Genomic DNA, 19841 nt, shown 5'->3' with positions numbered 1-19841 from the left:
GGATACAGAGGACACGGACGATACACCTCCCACAGAGGACAGCCTTTCGTTGCCTCTGGGCAGCCTGGCACACATGAGCGATTACATGCTGCAGTGTCTCCACAATGACCGCCGAGTTGCCCACATTCTAACTTGTGCTGATTACTGGGTGGCCATGCTGCTGGATCCCCGTTACAAGGACAACGTACCGTCCTTAATTCACTCACTGGAGCGCGATCGCAAGATGCGCGAGTACAAGTGCACGCTGTTAGACGCCATGCTGTTGGCATTCCCACCTGACAGCGGGACCACAGTGGAAGCACAAGGCAGAGGAGGAGGAGGAGGAGGAAGAGGTCGCCAACGCAACCAGGGCACCGCCAGCACCTCAGAAGGCAGGGTTAGCATGGCCGAAATGTGGAAAAGCTTTGTCAGCACGCCACAACAAACAGCAGCACCAGCAGCTCATATGGAACGTCTTAGCAGGAGGCAGCATTTCACCAACATGGTGGAGCAGTATGTGTGCACACGCCTAGACGTACTGAATGAGGGGTCTGCCCCCTTCAACTTCTGGGTCTCCAAGTTGGGCACATGGCCTGAGCTTGCCCTTTACGCCTTGGAGGTGCTGGCGTGCCCTGCAGCCAGTGTATTATCTGAACGGGTATTTAGCACGGCTGGGGGCGTTATCACAGACAAGCGCAGCCGCCTGTCCAGAGACAATGTGGACAAGCTCACGTTCATTAAAATGAACCAGGCATGGATCCCACGGGACTTTTCCGTACCTTGTGCAGAATATCGATGGATACCGACCTTACCCAGCCATTGTTCCATTTTTGCTCTTTCTCACTCTTTTGGGGTGTACCCTCATTTAAAATTTGTGAAAAGAAGCAGTGTTGGCTACCTCGTCCTCCTCAGGGCCAGATTAACGTAGGGGCTATTGGAGCTGCAGCTCCAGGCCCCTACCTTTATATAGGCCCCGGGTTGGCCATATTCACTGTTACCGCTCTTCTGTCACTTGTAAACACAGAAGTCTGGCTTCTATGCTCGCTTCCCCAGGCAGCTCCCTCAGAACCTCCCCACACAGCACGAAGGCCGGACAAGGAGGGACAGTTGCCGATGCATGGATGTGTTTATGGGCTTCAGAGACAGCATCCCATGTGGAATTAGGCATGCATGGCTGCACCCTTCCTCCTCTGGGTTCATGCCAAGGCACGGCCCTTAAGGCCCTTCAAAATCCTCAGCACCAAGCCCATGATGCTCTTAATCCGGCCCTGGTCCTCCTCCACCGCCGCTTCCACCTACACCGCCCATAGGTGTGCGCAGCCTATTGCATTAGGGTGTGCACCCCAAAGTTTAAATACACATGCATGTGTTTGCCTACATGTACATGGCCCCAATACATTACTCTCCCTGCTGGCAAAGTGAAATAGAGCAGAGCAGGTCCGAGGGAGATCTTTCCCATCTCCTCACTGGCAAACAGAGCGATAATGCTAATGTGCCCTAGGTGAGTAGGGTGTGCCCAGGTACACCCGGCACACCCTGTGCGCACGCCTATGACACCGCCACATCCACCACCACCTCAACCTCCCTCCTACTTCATATGGGCCTCATCCTTCAGAGATGAAGAACATTGTTTTATTTTTCTGTTTTTTTTTGTTGTTTTAAGTTATTTCCCTATCCACATTTGTTTGCAGAGCACTTGCCATGCTCTTAACAACGTTTTGCTGCCATTTGCAGCACTCTAGCCCTTTCCATTGGTGTTTTAGAGCCATTTTAGTGCCTGAAAGTTCGGGTCCCCATTGACTTCAATGGGGTTCGGTGTCCAGGAAAAGTTCGGCAAAAGTCCGGGACACGGACCCGGACTTTTTTTAAAGTTCGGCCGAACCCGCCGAACATGGACATCCAGGTGTCCGCTCAACTCTAGTTATGTACAAGTAGAGGCAGTCCATAAGCCCTTAATGTCTAATCAGATTTGTATCCAATCTAAAACTTTTCAGGTATCTGAAATCCCTGTAACCTATTTTTTTTTTTTTTTATTTAATTGATTCTTGCTGTGTCTTTCTGGCTTTGTAACATTCTTCATAAGCACCCAAAGCCTCCCATTTTCCCCATTGCTTCAATTTCTTATTGAATGAGCTGTGCATGTTAGTTGCAGTCTTGTGCACTGCTCCAAAGTCAATGGTCCACCTTAAGGGTTATTAAAAGTGGATGGCTACATTCCTACTATGGAGAATGAACATAACATCTAACAGGAAGTGTGATTTAGAGGAGGCTGAAAGCAATAAAAGGTACTTTTTGAGTTAAGAACACATACTTCATTTCAATGTATACATTTCATACATCATTTTTTTGAACCAGAGTTTAGTGTTACTTCAAGTCTGTAGACCTTGGCTAAAAGGTTTTTGAAGCCACAGGCAACTCTCCCATTAAAGCCAAAAGCCCCAAAACCCCAAAGCCAATTGTCCATGTTTGTTAATGGATTACTTTAAGTAAATAAAGTGTGGTGGTTTGTATCTTACAGTATATCATGTATAAAACTGTTACTTAAAAACCTTCTTGCCTTCATTTTAAGTAAAATTGCAATAACAACATACTTGAGCAAAGAGAGCAATATTCATCAGGTCTTCATTTGTCACTGGAGCTGGAAAATCACAAAACACCACATTACTAAAAACATGTTAAATTAATTACCAATTTCCAGAGCCTTGAAGCCTGAATCTAAAATGTGTCATCTCATGTTTCTTTGTAAGTGCTGACAACTTAAAATTCCAGTTGTATTTGTTAATATAGTCTTTTGAATAGCCACTTAAAATACTGATCAGTGTAATGAGTCATGTGATATACTGTAGTAACAGTAACATACAAGTATGGCTTCCTCTGTGGTATACTCCCATGAAATCCATTCTTGTTTAGTGTTTTACGTATTGTAGATTCGCTAACAGGGATGTTAGAATTTGCCAGTGACTTTTGTAAGTCTTTAGCTGACACTCTAGGATTCTTCTTAACCTCATTGAGCAGTCTGCGCTGTGCTCTTGCAGTCATCTTTACAGGACGGTCACTCCTAGGGAGAGTAGCAGCAGTGCTGAACTTTCTCAATTTATAGACAATTTGTCTTACCATGGACTGATGAACAGCAAGGCTTTTGGAGATACTTTTATAACCTTTTCCAGCTTTATGCAAGTCAACAATTCTTAATCGTAGGTCTTCTGAGAGCTCTTTTGTGCAAGGCATCATTCACATCAGGCAATGCTTCTTGTGAAAAGCAAACCCAGAACTGGTGTGTGTGTTTTTTATAGGGCAGGGCAGCTGTAACCAACACCTCCAATCTCGTCTCATTAATTGGACTCCAGTTGGGTGACATCTCACTCCAATTAGCTCTTGGAGATGTCATCAGTCTAGGGGTTCACATACCTTTTCCACCTGCACTGTGAATGTTTACATGGTGTGTTCAATAAAAACATGGCAACATTTCATTCTTTGTGTGTTATTAGTTTAAGCAGACTGTGATTGTCTATTGTTGTGACTTAGATGATGATCAGATCACATTTTATGACCTATTTGTGCAGAAATCCATATCATTCCAAAGGGTTCACATACTTTTTCTTGCAGCTGTATCTTCCAGAGTATTAGAAAAGTTGAGAAGCCTCTGCGCCTCTTTAAGAGATGCGCTGGCTTCCGTGTAGGCTTTAGCAACTTTCTACTTGTGGGCTGAGGCGTAGGAGATAATCCGACCCCGCAGGACAGCCTTGCCTGATTCCCAGAGCAACGTGGGCGAGCAGTCGGGAGTAGAGTTAAATTGCAGCAACTCGGTCCAGGAGTTCAGGATGTGTTTGAGAATTCCAGGCTCTCTGACAAAATATGAGGGAAATTGCCAAGAACCTTTGTGGGAGGTTGTCGCGAAATTGGAAAGGTCGATGGAGGTGGGACTAAGGTAGGCCTATGATTCTGAGATTGTTCCTTCTGGAATGGTTTTCTAAATCGTCCAGCTTCTCCAGTATGTACCACTGTGTTTGTCTGGCATCCTGGTCATGAGAGAAGGAACACTGGATCTCGTCTTCCATATCAGACATGCGGTGCTCTAGTTCTGATATTCTGCTTGAGTGTTCCCCCAGCTCCTTCCGTAGTTGTGATATGCCCAGGGCAATCACTTTGTCCACAGTATCGGTGATAGTGGGGGACAAAAGCGCCGCCACTGCCTGAGCTAGGGAGGCTATGTGTGCATCTGGGATCACTAGAGGAGTGCTGCCCTGGGGATGCGAGGCAGGCGGCTGGGCCGCTTCTGCCATGTGAGGCCTGGTCCACGGGCTCGCCTCGGGGGGTAATTGTGGATGGCGGAGTGCCGTGGAAAAGGAATTTGTCCATAATCACCGGACCCCTGTTGTTGCAAGTGGCTAGGCGGGCGGTCGGATGGCTCAGATGGGCTGAGGATGGAACGTGTAAGCCGATTATTACGGAGCCGCCGTTCCGAGCGTCTTCTCACATGAGGCGCCGGAACCGGAAGTCAATCTTCTTCTATTTTTATATCTATACTTTTCAGAGTCAGTGAAAATTATGTCACAGGGGAGATTTTTATGGATCAGACTGAGAAAGCCTGCTTTGCGGCCCATAGTCTCAGATCCCATCACGGTACCCACCCACAACTTTTTCATGGGATTCCTGTATTAGGGGAATATCCATCTTTATTCGCTTGAGATGGCAGAGTATCTTTATTCTTTTAATAGGGGACCTAAGCCCCTTTACATTCTATGAGATTATTCTCATGGAGGTTTTTTTTTGGGAAAAAAGAAATAGGCAGATTTTTAGTGGGCCAAAAGGGTTGATGTAACTAAGGTGCATGTTACTATAATCGGCAAAGTCAAAGTGGTCTGGAGGAAGTCAATAGCGGCCTGATGGGATGGGGAAGGGGTGGAGTAATGGGAAGAAAATTAACATGGTGAATAACTGCATACAAACAGATAAACGTGGGGATAACAAAAACAAATACACAAACAATTAGAGGACTTTGCTTTCTTCCGCGTGGACTCGCTGTGTAAATCAGCTCCCCAAGCCTAAAGCCCTTGAAAGGGAGCATAGGTAGCCCGTTAGATAAGATGTTGGTGAATTAAGTGGACTAGACATGGCCGTTGTACCGGGGGGGGGGGGGGGGCAGCTGCAGAGAGTAGAACCCATAAGGAAAACAGCTAGGCAAAGACATCAAGAGGAGACTAGCACCTTAAAATCACAAACCATTTGAGGAAGAAAATTAAGTCAATAGCATAAGAATACGTGTACATCCATGAGCGATGCCATGCCCAATACAGCCTTAGTTATACGTTTACCCATAGAAAGCATGGAAGAGCCTCCCTGGGCCAGCAATCAGCGATGGCCAGAGTGGTTGTTGGTATCAGAGAATTTGCGGCATTTTCAGAAGTCCTTGTTTGGGCTTCTCTGTACAAGAGGACGAGGTGTAGGTGAGGTCTTGGATGTGGAGTTCGGTTGCAAAGCTGGATATAGCGAGCGTAGGAAGGCTTCTGCTTCTGAGGGGTCTTGAAAGGAGATCTGGTTTCCATTGGGCGCCTTAAAGCGAAGAGTGGCTAGGTACGCCAGGGGGAATTTCACTTGTTGATGATGAAGAATTGAGCAGACCTGCTTTAATGCCTTTCTTTTCTTCGATACTTCAATGGATCTTAATGCCGTCAATTTGAAGTGATCTTGCTTTTCTGTATGTTTGTAGGATGGCAAATTTATGTGTTCCCTTGCGATGTGCTCGTACCAAAATCTAGAGACTTGGCAGTCCTAGGGCTTCAGGAATCCGCACAGAGCAGAACTCCATTATAGCTGAATTGGGCATAGACACTGGCACTCCTACAAATCGCAGGTTGCTGCATCTTGAGCGATTCTCTAGGTCTTCCAGTTTCTGGATTATACATTGATTGGCTTTATCTTTTTTCTGTTCAGTGGATTGCCATCTTCCACATTAGAGAGGTGGCTTTCAACCTCATTAAGCCTGATGGCGGGTTCTGCAAGCTCTTTTTTAAAAGCCTGCATGCCTGCATTTACCACTTTCTCCACCGAGGCTGCTATGGTGGGAGACAGTAGCGCGGCCACTTCCTGTGCAATACAGTCCGTTTGTAGGTTTCCATGTTGTGGAGAGAGGGCCTCGGAGGCCCCACTCACCTCCATTTTCGAAGCTTCCGACAGGACGGAAGTCAGGGCCGAGATTGCGGTGTCAGGTAGAGCTGCGAAAAAGCAATCCTTCGGCTCGGATCCCCGGGGCTCTCCCTGGGGGGATCATGGACTGCGTCGGGGGTGTTCCGGGCTGCTTCTGTAAGCAGACATTGGGGCTGGCTGCTGGAGCTGGAAGGCGAGTAGCTAGTGCATATGACGTCGGGAACCGGAAGTGATCTCCACTTGTAAAAAGTTAAATGATCTGGCCTAACAAAAAGATTACTTTCAGTGTACTATAAAAAATTCTGGACTTAAGGGTATAACTTGTGATTATATAAATTTCTGTTTGGCCAGTGGTTTCAGGGGAGGTTTTGCTATAGTATTTATTTTAAAAGGAACTTTTGGTGAATTCTCCTAGTAATCTTATTGTATTAATGCTCTGTTCATTTTCCCATTTGTTCTGTGTATAAGAAAAACCTCACTAGATGGGACTTTACTGGTACCAGAAAATAATGATTGCACAATGTATATGAATAAAAAGTTATATTTTGTTACAAACATTTGTAAAAGAACAACAGAGTTTACAAAAGTTACAAAAAAGGAAAGCATCCTGACTGGAGATCCACCAATTACACCGGAGACAATTTATGGTGACAGCCTGTCCACTGTTATAAAAAGGGGATGCATCACAGCAGGGCAATGTGTCTCAGCAGAGGCAGCAGTGCTGCCCTGGATGTCAGCCATCTACCTTGTCAGCAACCGGTATCCATCTTAGAACCTCCAGGAGGAGTTCTCTCCTCTTTACTATAGCATAGTTTATAGAGCTGAGATAATTGCTAAATGACAACAGTCAGAAGAGGAATAAAGAGCAAGAAGTCATCAGCTCACAGGATTTCTGACATGACAGACATAAAAAGCCACTGACTGACACAGGGAAGCCTGATCATGTGACTGAACTAGAGAGGACTGAAAATAATTAAATATACAGTATGCATCTTTTTTACTCATGCAAGTTTGTATAGATGTTAAGATGGGGGAGGGGAAATCCTTAAGACTTTTTAGGCTTTAGCTGGAATTTGACTTTAACATTGTCTCTCCATAGCTTACTTCAATAATTAAAGATTCATATTTACCTTACCTCACCTTACCAACACTGCACAAAGATCCTAGCAGGAGTATACAATGCTTTGCGAATAAACTATATAGTGAAAATATTTTAGATTTTAAAGAAAATATGTTTTTTGCCTTGTTTTTGGTACCCTTTGTTATCCTGTTACTAACCCTATGCCTGGGAGAAAAAAAAATTCACGTGACATAGGTGCACTTTACATACTTTATGGGTCAATTTCTTCAACACATAATTCAAAATTTTACTGCATACAATAAATTCTGTAAAAAAAAAATCCATTTGAACCTAAAGCACTGTAATAATGAACATACTGATGAATTGTAAAAATGTATATTATATTTGGATAGAAAAGACTAAAGAGTTATATTTTGTATGTGTACAAAAAAGCGCTGGGCTCAATGGGCAAAAGATTTTGAAGTAATAAACTTCAGGAAAATCTTTTCCAAATTCAAATCTAATCATACCCTATTTGGTTTGATTGATCTTTTTAACATCAAAGAAAATGTGTTAACAAAGAGATTTATCCATGAAAGATCTGTACAGAATGCAGGCTATCAGAAGATGTAAAAGTAAAGTAGATACATTTAATAGGTGCAAGCCTGCCCTAGTTTTAAGAGCAAAGCCAGCACTGACCACAGCACATCCATTATTCTTTTAAAAGTTTATTTTTGCAGATTCTATAGAACCTCAGTTGGAAAATGTTATTGCAGTATAATTTCAACATATTCCTATGAGTTGATGAAAATGATCAAAGGTAAAAACTTTTTTATCTTCAAAGATGGGAATTCAAGATTTACAGAGGATAGGGCAGATTTTCAGGAATAGTCCTTGACCCATCATTCATTTCAATAGACCTCTTCAATCTGTATATTTTTTAGGTTTTAATCTATAAAACAAATGCATCCACTCCTCATATAGACTGCCAGATGTGATCACATGTGTAGCACATTCTTATTGACCCTCAAAAATAGATGGGTGCTACAAAAGGGGCACCCAAATATTTACTGTACTTTGGGTTTATATTTAACTTTGCTGTCCCTGATGTAAAATGTACTTTTAACTCCTTACCTGTTAATTAGATAAAATCTAGAAAAAAGTAGCAACCAAAAAAAAATAAAAAAATGTTTTTCTTTTTTTTTTTGAGAAAAGAAACCCCTTCTTACTACTTTATTAAAAAAAAATGCAGTATTTGTTTCTGAGTCCCCTAATAAAATACTTTTGTAACATGTTGATCCTGCCAGTAGATTTTTTTTTTAATAGGGTGACTAAACTTCCTTCTGCACTGAAATTACATTGCAACATTGTCCCCTCATAGATGGGATAGTCTTAAATGAACATTAAGTTTTAAATAAACTTTAAATAAAAGATAAAACAAATAGTCTAACTCCATACTTTTTAGGCAGTTACAGCAATGGTTATTTTTCAGTTGGATTAACCACTTGCCTACTGGGCACTTTTATCCCCTTTCAGCTTTTAGTATTGTCACACTTTGAATGACATTTATGTGGTTATGCAACACTGTACGCATATGAATTTTTTTATCATTTTTTTTTTCACAAAAATAAAGCTTTCTTTTGGTAGTATTTAGGCCTCGTTCACACTGGGGCGATCCGACTTGGGGGGGGGGGGGGCGACCTCGGAGCGGCCGGCACGGACTTCATAACATTGAAGTCTATGACGGTCGCTCCAGGTCGCCCCAAAGAAGCTCCGGACCCTTTTTCTAACTCGGAGCGACTTGTGTCATTTCTATTAGAAAGGGGCCCACAGCTTCCCTATGGAAGGCGACCTACGACGACCTGTGAGGCGACCAGGTCGCCTCACAGGTCGCCTTAGGCTGCATTCACACTTGAGCGTAGCATTTTTTACCGCGATTTTACCGCGATTTTTACCGCGATTTTTACCGCGATTTTACCGCGATTTTACCGCGATTTTTTCAGGCGTTTTTCATTGACATCTATCAAAAACGCTGGTAATCAGCCCAAAAAGAAGCTCATGTACTTTTTTCAGCTACAGGCGTTTTGCAAAACGCTCAGATGTGAACAGGGGCCATTTAAATGAATGGGGTTTTACTTGTTGGGCGTTTTGGAAGCGTTTCTTTTGAGCGTTTTTGGAGCTGAAAACGCCCAGGTGTGAATGGAGCCTTAGTGTGAACGGGGGCTTAATCACCACTGGGTTTTTATTTATTTATTTCTTTTTTTTGCTAAACAAACAATATTTAGAAAAAAAACTGTAAACAAAAACATTCTTTATAATTTGTTATAAAACTTTGCAAATAGGTAATTTTTCTCCTTCACTGATGTGTGCTGATGAGGCTGCACTGATGGGCACTGATGAGGCTGCACTGATAGGCGGCACTGATGGGCCCTGATAGGTGGCACTGATGGGCACTGATATGTGGCACAGATGAGCTCTGATAGGCAGCAGGTAGGCACTTGTAGGTGGCACTGATGGACACTGAGAGGCAGCACTGATAGGTGACACTGATGAGGAGGCACTGATAAACACTGATTGGCAGCACTGAGTACTGATTGGCAGCACTGGTGGACACTGATTGCCAGCATTGGTGGGCACTGTTGGGACTGCACTGATAAGCAGTGCTTTGATTTTCAGTGCCAATGTCCCTTTAACACAAGCCAGTTTCCGTCTCTCTTCTTCTCTCATGCTAACAGCGTGAGGAAAGAAAAGCTGATAACCAGCTTGTGTTTACATCCGTGATCAGCTGTCATTGGGCACTGCTGATCACATGGTAAAGGGCCACTGTGTTTGGCCTTTTACACCAATCTGTGATTAGCTGAGTTTGCAGGGGGTGCTCAGGCAACGTGATCAAGGGAAGACATCCATGTATGCTGTATTTTGGCTATATTCGGGCAGAAACTGGTTAAACAATATAAATGATAGCTGACCTTTGTAAGCACAGTTGTAGGCAGTAATAATTATTTTGTACAATCCCCGTAACTGCCATGTTTTCGGGGCAGCTTAGTATTAATGTAAATGTGCAGGGAAAATATATTCATATACTGAATTTATATACTAAACTATGTAAAAACTGTTTTACCACTTCCCACTGACCTGGCTCATATATGTGGCCTCTTGGTTGATGAACTTTAAAGCCAAGCTCCCTACATGCTTCCAGCACAGTAACAAACGTGAAATGGAAAGCACCTGATGCATACTTGCAATTGGGACCTTGCTGTGACTGACAACCACAGGAGCTACATGACTGGAAAGTCAACCTTAGCCTCCCAGTATGTAGATCCACTTAAAGAGCCCGGAAGTGGCAGTGGGTGACCATATACAGCTACAAGAAAACAATGTTTTTTCTAGCGATCCTTCAATCTGCCACCAATTGGCTTCAGCAGGGGGTTTTACAAAAACTCCACAATGAAAAGTTTTTAAAATACTGTACAATGGACAGAGGGTCATTTCAGTGCAACTTAGAGGGGAAATATAAAAAACGCCTTTATTTTAAAATACATGCTTGGGACAGAAGCTTTTAATCCTTTTTCTGCCATCAATGTATCTCATTTGTTGGCAGCAGCAGGAGGTTTTACACACACACACCTGACTGTTACAGTGCTTTTAGCTTGTGCAGTGCTTGTAGATCTCAGAAGATGACTGTCAGATTTCCGATGGAAGCAATTCAGTGGCGGAATGCTTCTGTGGACCCTTGGGACATACCTACCTACTGTCTGACCTCCCCACCATGTTTCCCGGAGTCCACAATCTTACCTATGGGCCATCTGCTTGCATAGTGGGTGTCACCGGGTAGAAGGGAGAAAGACCAGTGAACATCTAATTGTCCTAAACTGTTTTTTTTACAGGGCAGCGATATTTGTTTTGAATGTACCTTTTGAAATACTCACTTAGTGTTGATGGACAAATGGATTGGTATCAACATGATAGGGGACCTGCATTCCTGCCGCCCCCTTGCTAAAACATGATACTAACTTGTTTGACTGGTGTGTAGGAGATACTCATTAGGGTGCATGCATGCATTTCATTAACCTAAATAAGAAATAAACATGCAAATGGGTATATTTTTCTATGTTTTCTTATTTCATATTTTTAACTTTCTTATTCTTAATCAAAACAAAATAATTATATTAGCTAACAAGCAATGCACCAGTGAACCAAGCAATGGGCCCACAATTGCACTGATATATTGAGCTATTTGTTGCACAAAGCTGGTGCCTCTGTTACCAAACTTTTCTCTTAAAAATATTGAAATATTTAAAGTTGAACTTTTGCTCACTATGGAACAGAATGATACTGAAAAAGAAAACATAATTTTCAGTATGTTACAAGGTTTTCAATTAAAAATTTAGTAGTCTTGTGCTCTGCATTGTTGTGCAGTTCATTTCAGGCATCTGTATTTCTACTAAATCTATTATATGTCTGAAAAGTGCCCCATTTGGATTTTGCAAAGCCTATACTTTACAGTACTTCTATCTGAGGATACTGACACTTTTGACACTGTGTATTTTGTGCTGCTTGTTATAGTATAACAGGCTGCTAATAATGTGTTGTTGGGTCAGAGAAAAAAATAGACCAGAATCCATCTTTCTTAACTTGTTTATGAAGTAGCCTGAGCAGTATAACCTTGATGTGTAATGCAAAGGGAATGATGGGTTTCAAGCAAAGATTCAGTTACAACTTTAGCACATGATAAGCAGTGATAATGAAGTGCAATGTCTCTTGATCTATTTCATGGGCTCCACAGATGATACAGTTGTCTACCACTATCGAACATTGCAACTGGATATTTCAAGCATGCAGTCTAAAAAGATTAGCAATAAAAGACAAAAAATATACATGTGTCAACTCAATCTGGCTTTGCAATAGAAAAATTCCTTCTTGAGAGTTATCTTGATATCAAAGGCAGACAGTTAAATTCATAAAAATAATTAAGCATGCCTTATATTAAGCCAATAAAAGTTAATTTGTGTCTATTCTTAAATTTCAGTACTTGTTGTTTTACCAAATGTCAGCATGTTGTAGCCAATTTGCTACAGTGGCAAAATGAAATATAGAAAAATAAAACAAACTAGTGTTTTTTCTATCATATATACAGAGCATGTCACAGAACGTCCTGAGCAGCCAGTTTGAGCTTTAGCCCACATCTCTCTTCATGTTTTTTGTAAGAAGTGCTGATCTGTTTCGAAATTCATTCTAAAATGTTCACTTGAAATTGGAGGAACCTATTCCTCTGCCATTCAGTCTGCAGTGTGAGAAATAACTGTGATCACATCTTAAACTCTAATCCTTACATGTTAAAGTTGGGCAATTGGCTGGTACTGGTATAATACATTTCTGTTTACTAGCTGTTCGGACTATTTTATTTGATCTAGAGATGTTTTGCTATTTGACAAGTGCATCAGCAACCACCTGCACTGTGAGACATGTATGCTATTAGATATTCTCTTTAAAGTTTCTGCTTCTCATAAGAGAGCACTGAGGATTGCTAAAACTGAACCCTTGCACATTATCTTTCATCATTTGCAGAATAACAATACAAGATCTGCAAGGTCCTGCCTAATATTGTCCCACAGAATAATGCAAATTGAGTGTAGAGAAGAATCTTATTAAGCCAACGCCAGTTGCTGAAAGAACCCAAATGAGCCTGCTAAATAATTCATTACCATCGTGGAACGAGAGACATCACTTTATGTAAATTGTCAGATATATTTAATCTTTATAAGGGAAATTAGAAAATGTTGTAAGTTAACAAAAATATGAATATAGAGACACTATAAATGTCTTTAGCTCAAAGAGAATAATTCTTTAATTTTGTGATCTTAAAAGCTAAACTTCTGGTTGATTGAGAATAATAACACAATGACTAAAACTTGTGTAAACATAAAATGAAATTTATAATATGCAATATTGTAAAAGTGAAATTCATCTTTAAAATACCTGTTGCACACTACAGTGGGTACTATCATTATCCAGAAACATCTGGTTGATGAGCTGTATACCCTTGACAATCCCTTCTCACATATAAAAGGTCTATTGCCCTGTCCAAAATAGGAAATGTAATAAACTGTATTGCATGTCTATTCTAAAAGAAAATGATTATGAATAGACATTGGGGTTGATTTACTAAAATTTTATAGGCTCTTCACTTTGGTTAGTGAATAAAGTGAAGCTCTGCTGACTTTTATCATCCAGTCATGTGCAAGTAAAAATACTTTTTTCTTTGCATGTTATTGGGTATTTAACCTTCCTAGCGGTATTCCCGAGTGTGGCTCGGGGTTAAATTTCAGTGCCAAAAGCGGTAACCCCGAGCCACACTCGGGGTACCGCTAGGAAGATCGCTGGATCCTGGAAGAGACGGTACTCACCTTCCCCGGGATCCAGCGATGTATCCCGGTGGTGTGCGGCGGCGGATCTTCCTCCCGATGCTCTGTGCCCCGGCTTCCGTCACCTGCGACGTGATGCACACAGGGGGTGGAACCAGCGGCAAATTCAAATAATAAAACACACTAATACATTGCAAAATAAAGAAAATTCACATTAGTTTGCCCCCCCCAGTGCCCTTTCCTGCAGTTTTACTATACTTTATATATATATATATACACATATACTTTATATACAGTGCCTTGCGAAAGTATTCGGCCCCCTTGAACTTTTCGACCTTTTGCCACATTTCAGGCTTCAAACATAAAGATATAAAACTGTAATTTTTTGTGAAGAATAAACAACAAGTGGAACACAATCATGAAGTGGAACGAAATTAATTGGATATTTCAAACTTTTTTAACAAATAAAAAACTGAAAAATTGGGCGTGCAAAATTATTCAGCGCCCTTAAGTTAATACTTTGTAGCGCCACCCACCTTTTGCTGTGATTACAGCTGTAAGTCGCTTGGGGTATGTCTATCAGTTTTGCACATTGAGAGACTGAAATTTTTGCCCATTCCTCCTTGCAAAACAGCTCGAGCTCAGTGAGGTTGGATGGAGAGCGTTTGTTTTCAGTTCTTTCCACAGATTCTCGATTGGATTCAGGTCTGGACTTTGACTTGGTCATTCTAACACCTAGATATGTTTATTTGTGAACCATTCTATTGTAGATTTTGCTTTATGTTTAGGATCATTGCCTTGTTGGAAGACAAATCTCCGTCCCAGTCTCAGGCCTTTTGCAGACTCCATCAGATTTTCTTCCAGAATGGTCCTGTATTTGGCTCCATCCATCTTCCCATCAATTTTAACCATCTTTCCTGTCCCTGCTGAAGAAAATCAGGCCCAAACCATGATGCTGCCACCACCATGTTTGACACTGGGGATGGTAAGTTCAGGGTGATGAGCTGTGTTGCTTTTACGCGAAACATAACGTTTTGCATTGTTGCCAAAAAGTTTGATTTTGGTTTCATCTGACCAGAGCTCCTTCTTCCACATGTTTGGTGTGTCTGCCAGGTGGCTTGTGGCAAACTTTAAGCGACACTTTTTATGGATATCAGCTGTAGATCTCTACAGTTAATCCAGAGTGATCATGGGCCTCTTGGCTGCATCTCTGATCAGTCTTCTCCTTGTATGAGATGAAAGTTTAGAGGGACGGCCAGGTCTTCGTAGATTTGCGTCTGATACTCCTTCCATTTCAATATTATCACTTGCACAGTGCTCCTTGGGATGTTTAAAGCTTGGGAAATCTTTTTGTATCCAAATCCGGCTTTAAACTTCTCCACAACAGTATCTCAGACCTGCCTGGTGTGTTCATTGTTCTTCATGATGCTCTCTTTAAACGGACCTCTGAGACTATAACAGTGCAGGTGCATTTATACGGAGACTTGATTACGCACAGGTGGATTCTATTTATCATCATTAGCCATTTAGGTCAACATTGGATCATTCAGAGATCCTCACTGAACTTCTGAAGAGAGTTTGCTGCATTGAAAGTAAAGGGGCTGAATAGTTTTGCACGCCCAATTTTTCAGTTTTTTATTTGTTAACAAAGTTTGAAATATCCAATAAATTTTGTTTCACTTCATGATTTTGTCCCACTTGTTGTTGATTCTTCACAAAAAGTTACAGTTTTATATCTTTAGGTTTGAAGCCTGAAATGTGGCAAAAGGTCGCAAAGTTCAAGGGGGCCGAATACTTTCGCAAGGCACTGTATATATACACATATATATATATATATATATATATATATATATATATAATATTTATACGTGTGTGTGTGTGTATGTATGTATGTATGTATATATATATATATATATATATATATATATACACACATACATACTTTAACTTATTTATAGTTTTTTATTATATTATCATTTATGATTTTGTGTTTCAAACTTTATCATACCCAAGATGTTGTAAAGAAGACAGCACAGTAAATAAAAAAAATCATATGTATACAGTTGGTTTGGGCTGCTCATTCTTAAGAATTACATGCAAAATAATGGTACCGCTGTCAGAAAGAATCATACCGCCAGGGAGGTTAAACTAAGCTTAATTTTCACTATATTCACATGCTAAGTGAAAATGACATTGAAAGTGAAAATTTGCTTTGCAAATTGAACATGTTCTACTCTTTTGGGAAATTACCCCACTGAGTAATTGGTTAAAATGTAATATGATTAAAGTTTTTAAATAAAATGTGCTTAATTATTAGGACAGTGATATTTAGAAAATCGGCTTAGATTATTTACTTGTTTATTTCTGATCATAATCAAGTCAGATGGTCATATTCCTTTGTTTATTTAATTTTTCTTTAGTTTGTTTTTGAGTTATGGATCACAGAAATATACCAAGACATAATACATACTGTATTTTCAGGACTTCGCTTTGTTTATTAAGTTAAATAGAATAGTAATGATTTACAGTTGTAATGTTCGTTATGTATTTAACAATTTTTATAAATTGTTTATTTTGTTTACCTGCATATTGCTTACAGTGTGTGCATAGATACGTACTTACATTTCAAGTAACGTTGGGGCATGTGGCTACAGAATTCATATAAAAGTGCTTTAACACTTAATAGGGACCCACAACTTCCCTTTATTGGCTTGTGTATGAGACTAAAGCAGGCCATACACGTTTCGAATTTCGTACGATTTGTCGTTCGATAAACGCAAGTGCCAGTCGTGCACATCGTCGAGTGTACCATCAATGTGATTCGAAAATCGTACGACAAAACACTTCTTCCTTCTGCAAGTATAGGAAGTGATGCAATGTTGTCTTGACCTTTTAACCACACCTCCACTGGGCACTCCCCCTACAGTTAAAAGTCGGATCGTGTCATTTGCGAACAGAGCAATCATTCGCCACAGCATACGACTATTCTCAGCAATAAAATGCCATTTAAGAGGTATAATAGGAATCAGAAAATGGCAGCAATGGTTATTGCATTGATTGCTTTGGAGGAGGAGAAGAAAAAGAAGAAAAATAGAAGGAAGAGCAGAGTGTGGGCCAAAGACTGGCTCATGCAACGAGAGCAATTTTCACATGTAAACCTGCTAACAAACCTCAGAGAAAATAATCCTGAGGATTACCGTAATTATTTGCGGATGACCCAGCAGTCCTTTGACATGCTATTAGCTCTTGTGCAGCCACATATCACCAAACAGGACACCTGCATGAGAAAATCTATTAGTGCAGAGGAGAGGCTCATGGCAACCCTGCGTTTTTTGGCAACAGGCAGGTCTTATGAAGACCTGAAGTTCACCACTGGAATCTCTGCCCAATCCTTGGGAAGAATCATACCTGAGACGTGTCAGGCCATAGTGAAGGTGCTCCAGCCACAGTATTTAAAGGTAATTATAAAAATTACAACTTAAATTAGTAAGAATATTACTGCAAACATAAGTCAAATTTTGTGAGTACATCAATTTTATTAAAAAAATATGTAACTTCCTGTACACGGTTGTCTGAAAAAGTTTGTATTTTCTTAAATCAATACATACCCATTTCCAAATCATTATTATGAAAATATATAATTCTTAAACAATAACCAATAAAAAAGGAACAAATACACCAAAGAAATGCAATAATATTGAGCAACATATCTAGAATTTTTTTTTACAGATTTGTGTATTGGGGGCCATGAAACCAAGAACCTTGAGGTGGTTCAGGACGCACTGACCAGCTTGGGTTTCCCTGTGATTGAGACATATTTGGGTGCCAATATTGGCCAGATGTTACAGGTGGAGCAGATGTTACAGGTGGAGCAGATGTTACAGGTGGAGCAGATGTTACAGGTGGAGGAGATGTACATCCCTGATATCCTATTATATCTGTGTTAGGTGTAAGATTGCCCTTTAGTCCAATGGCAATCATTTTATGCATTAAAGCTTCACAAATGTCTCGTTGCTCCATGGACATTCTCCGTAATTTGTGTGCAACCAGATGACCCACAGCATCACATTCATCATCTTTCTGCTTCATGATAGATGATGCATCCTTCAGCAAACTGGCAGTATCGTAGTCAAGATTTCTCTTCTTTCCTCTTTGAGTTCTCTGAGTTGATGTTCCTGGCTGCTCTGATACTGGGCTTGGTGTATCCTATAGAAACCCAAAAAATTAAGAAGAAAATATGATCACTAATTATCATTAAAACATGTTTTAATTTTTTTCTATCTTGCCAACAGTTTCCTTCTAAATCTGAAGAATGGAAAGAAGTTGCCAAAGAATTCCAGGACATGTGGAATTTCCCCAATTGTGGTGGCGCAATTGATGGGAAACATGTGAGAATTACACCACCAGCACATTCAGGATCCTATTTTTACAACTATAAAGGGTTCTTCAGCATAATTCTAATGGCAATTGTGAATGCCAAATATGAATTTATGTACTTGGATATAGGGAAAAATGGAAGAAACTCGGATGGAGGTGTGATAGAGCGCAGTCCATTTATGCATCGATTAAAAGAAGGAATGTTGCATCTTCCATCTTCCAGTGAGACAGTTGAGGGCCTTAATTTTGTGTTCATTGGGGACGATGCATTTGCCTTACATGAACACCTGTTGAAACCCTATCCCTTGCGCAATTTAACTGCTCCCCAGAAAATCTTTAATTATAGATTGTCTAGGGCGAGAAGGGTGGTAGAAAATGCATTTGGGATCATGGCCAGCAGATTCCGCATTTTCCACACCGCCATTAATGTTACAGTTGAAAAAATTGACATAATAGTGGAGTGCTGCTGTATGTTACACAATTATTTAAGAAGCACAACTGTGTCATATATGCCATCAACTGCAGTTGATATTGAAGATCTTACCAGTGGCACAATTGTGCCAGGTGATTGGCGAAATGACAGCAGTGGCATGGTAAATTTAGCTCCTGCAAGGCCTAGGCTACCAACTGCAAATGCACGTCAAAATCGCATTCATTACACAGATTATTTTATGGGTAGTGGTGCAGTTGCATGGCAGGATCGCATATAATCATATGTATTATATTTTGTAAGAAATGACTTGCTCTAAATAAAGACAGCTTAATAAATCATATACAATATATGAGTATTCTTTATTCTAGTTTTTGTTACATTCTACTATGACTGGCCCATGAGGCAGAAGGACCCCTGACCCTATAGTTGTTTCATTGGGCCCTCCAACCCCCCCCCCCCCCAAAGAAAAAATATTGTGAATTAAACGAAAATTTGGATATACCTGTGTCTGAGTCTGTGTCTGTGTCTGTGACATTTCCTCTGCTTCTGGGTCAGATATCAAACTGGAGTCTGATGCTGCACTTGGTGGCAGAGTGCAATGGGACTCTCTTGGATCATCTGTGTCAGCAAGAAACATCAGGTCTTTGAAGTACCACAAACGTGGGACATAGACATCATCAGCCCCTGCTCCAGATTTCTTGGATGCTTGTATTTTTTTATACTCCTTTTTAAAAACAGTCCGCAAGTTAGCAATCTTGTGCTTTACATATAGGTCATTTGGATCTTTGCAAACCTCTTTACATAGCTCCTTTAGTTCTTTGATGGCCTCATCACGCTTATATCTATTAGAATAATCCCTGGATTTCACATCCCATAAGCACGAAAATTCTCTGTATTTATCAATGAATTGGGGAAGGAACTCAGTAGATGTGAATGTGAGAGGCATTTTCCTTTAAAAAAAAAAAAATATATATATATATATTTTACTAAGTTACCTTGCAAAGCCTTGTTATACATGTGTAAAATATAACACATAATGATTTTGCACATTAATAATGACTAAATAAGAAGAATAAATAATACTTAAGACAATAGAAATAACACGATATGCAAGTTTCATGCAGCCTGTTCATATAATGGATGAGCCATGTGCCATGAATCGTGACTGAGATAAATTTGGACAGGAGTGAGGTCTAATTTTTAGCCTTTTTGAACAGCTCCTATACTGCAAAAGGACTTCTATCAGTAATAAAATAGCATATATTTACATTATAACACAGTATTTCCGTAGAAAAAGTGAAATATGCAATGGAGAGTCAGCATTTTGAACTTACCTCAGGGATGTGTGTTCAGCGTTCTCTGCACGAATAGACTTTCCTACGTCCCGAAAAGTCGCTGCATATTCGTGCAATGCGCACGTGCGTTATATACCATGTACAGGCCCCGCCTCTTCTTTCTTTCGGGGGCTTGTGGGAGAAAT

General features: G+C 40.6%; 2 protein-coding genes across 2 annotated transcripts in view; one reads left to right on the top strand and one right to left on the bottom strand.

The window, feature by feature from the left end:
- LOC309546980 (protocadherin-9-like) overlaps window positions 1–19841 on the bottom strand; it is a 1448052-nt gene that overhangs the window by 927319 nt on the left and 500892 nt on the right. The gene's annotated exons all lie outside the window — the stretch shown is intronic.
- On the top strand, window positions 16680–18638 carry LOC309546713 (uncharacterized protein; the record flags this gene model as incomplete). Its single annotated transcript, XM_082246419.1, has 2 exons — window positions 16680–17009; window positions 17844–18638. The coding sequence occupies 2 exons, from the start codon at window positions 16680–16682 to the stop codon at window positions 18636–18638; spliced, it is 1125 nt and encodes a 374-aa protein (XP_082102545.1).

The sequence above is a fragment of the Pelophylax lessonae genome (assembly GCF_965119305.1).
Source record: "Pelophylax lessonae genome assembly, chromosome: 2".
NCBI classification, from domain to species: domain Eukaryota; kingdom Metazoa; phylum Chordata; class Amphibia; order Anura; family Ranidae; genus Pelophylax; species Pelophylax lessonae.
This window is presented reverse-complemented; position numbering and strand designations above follow the sequence as displayed.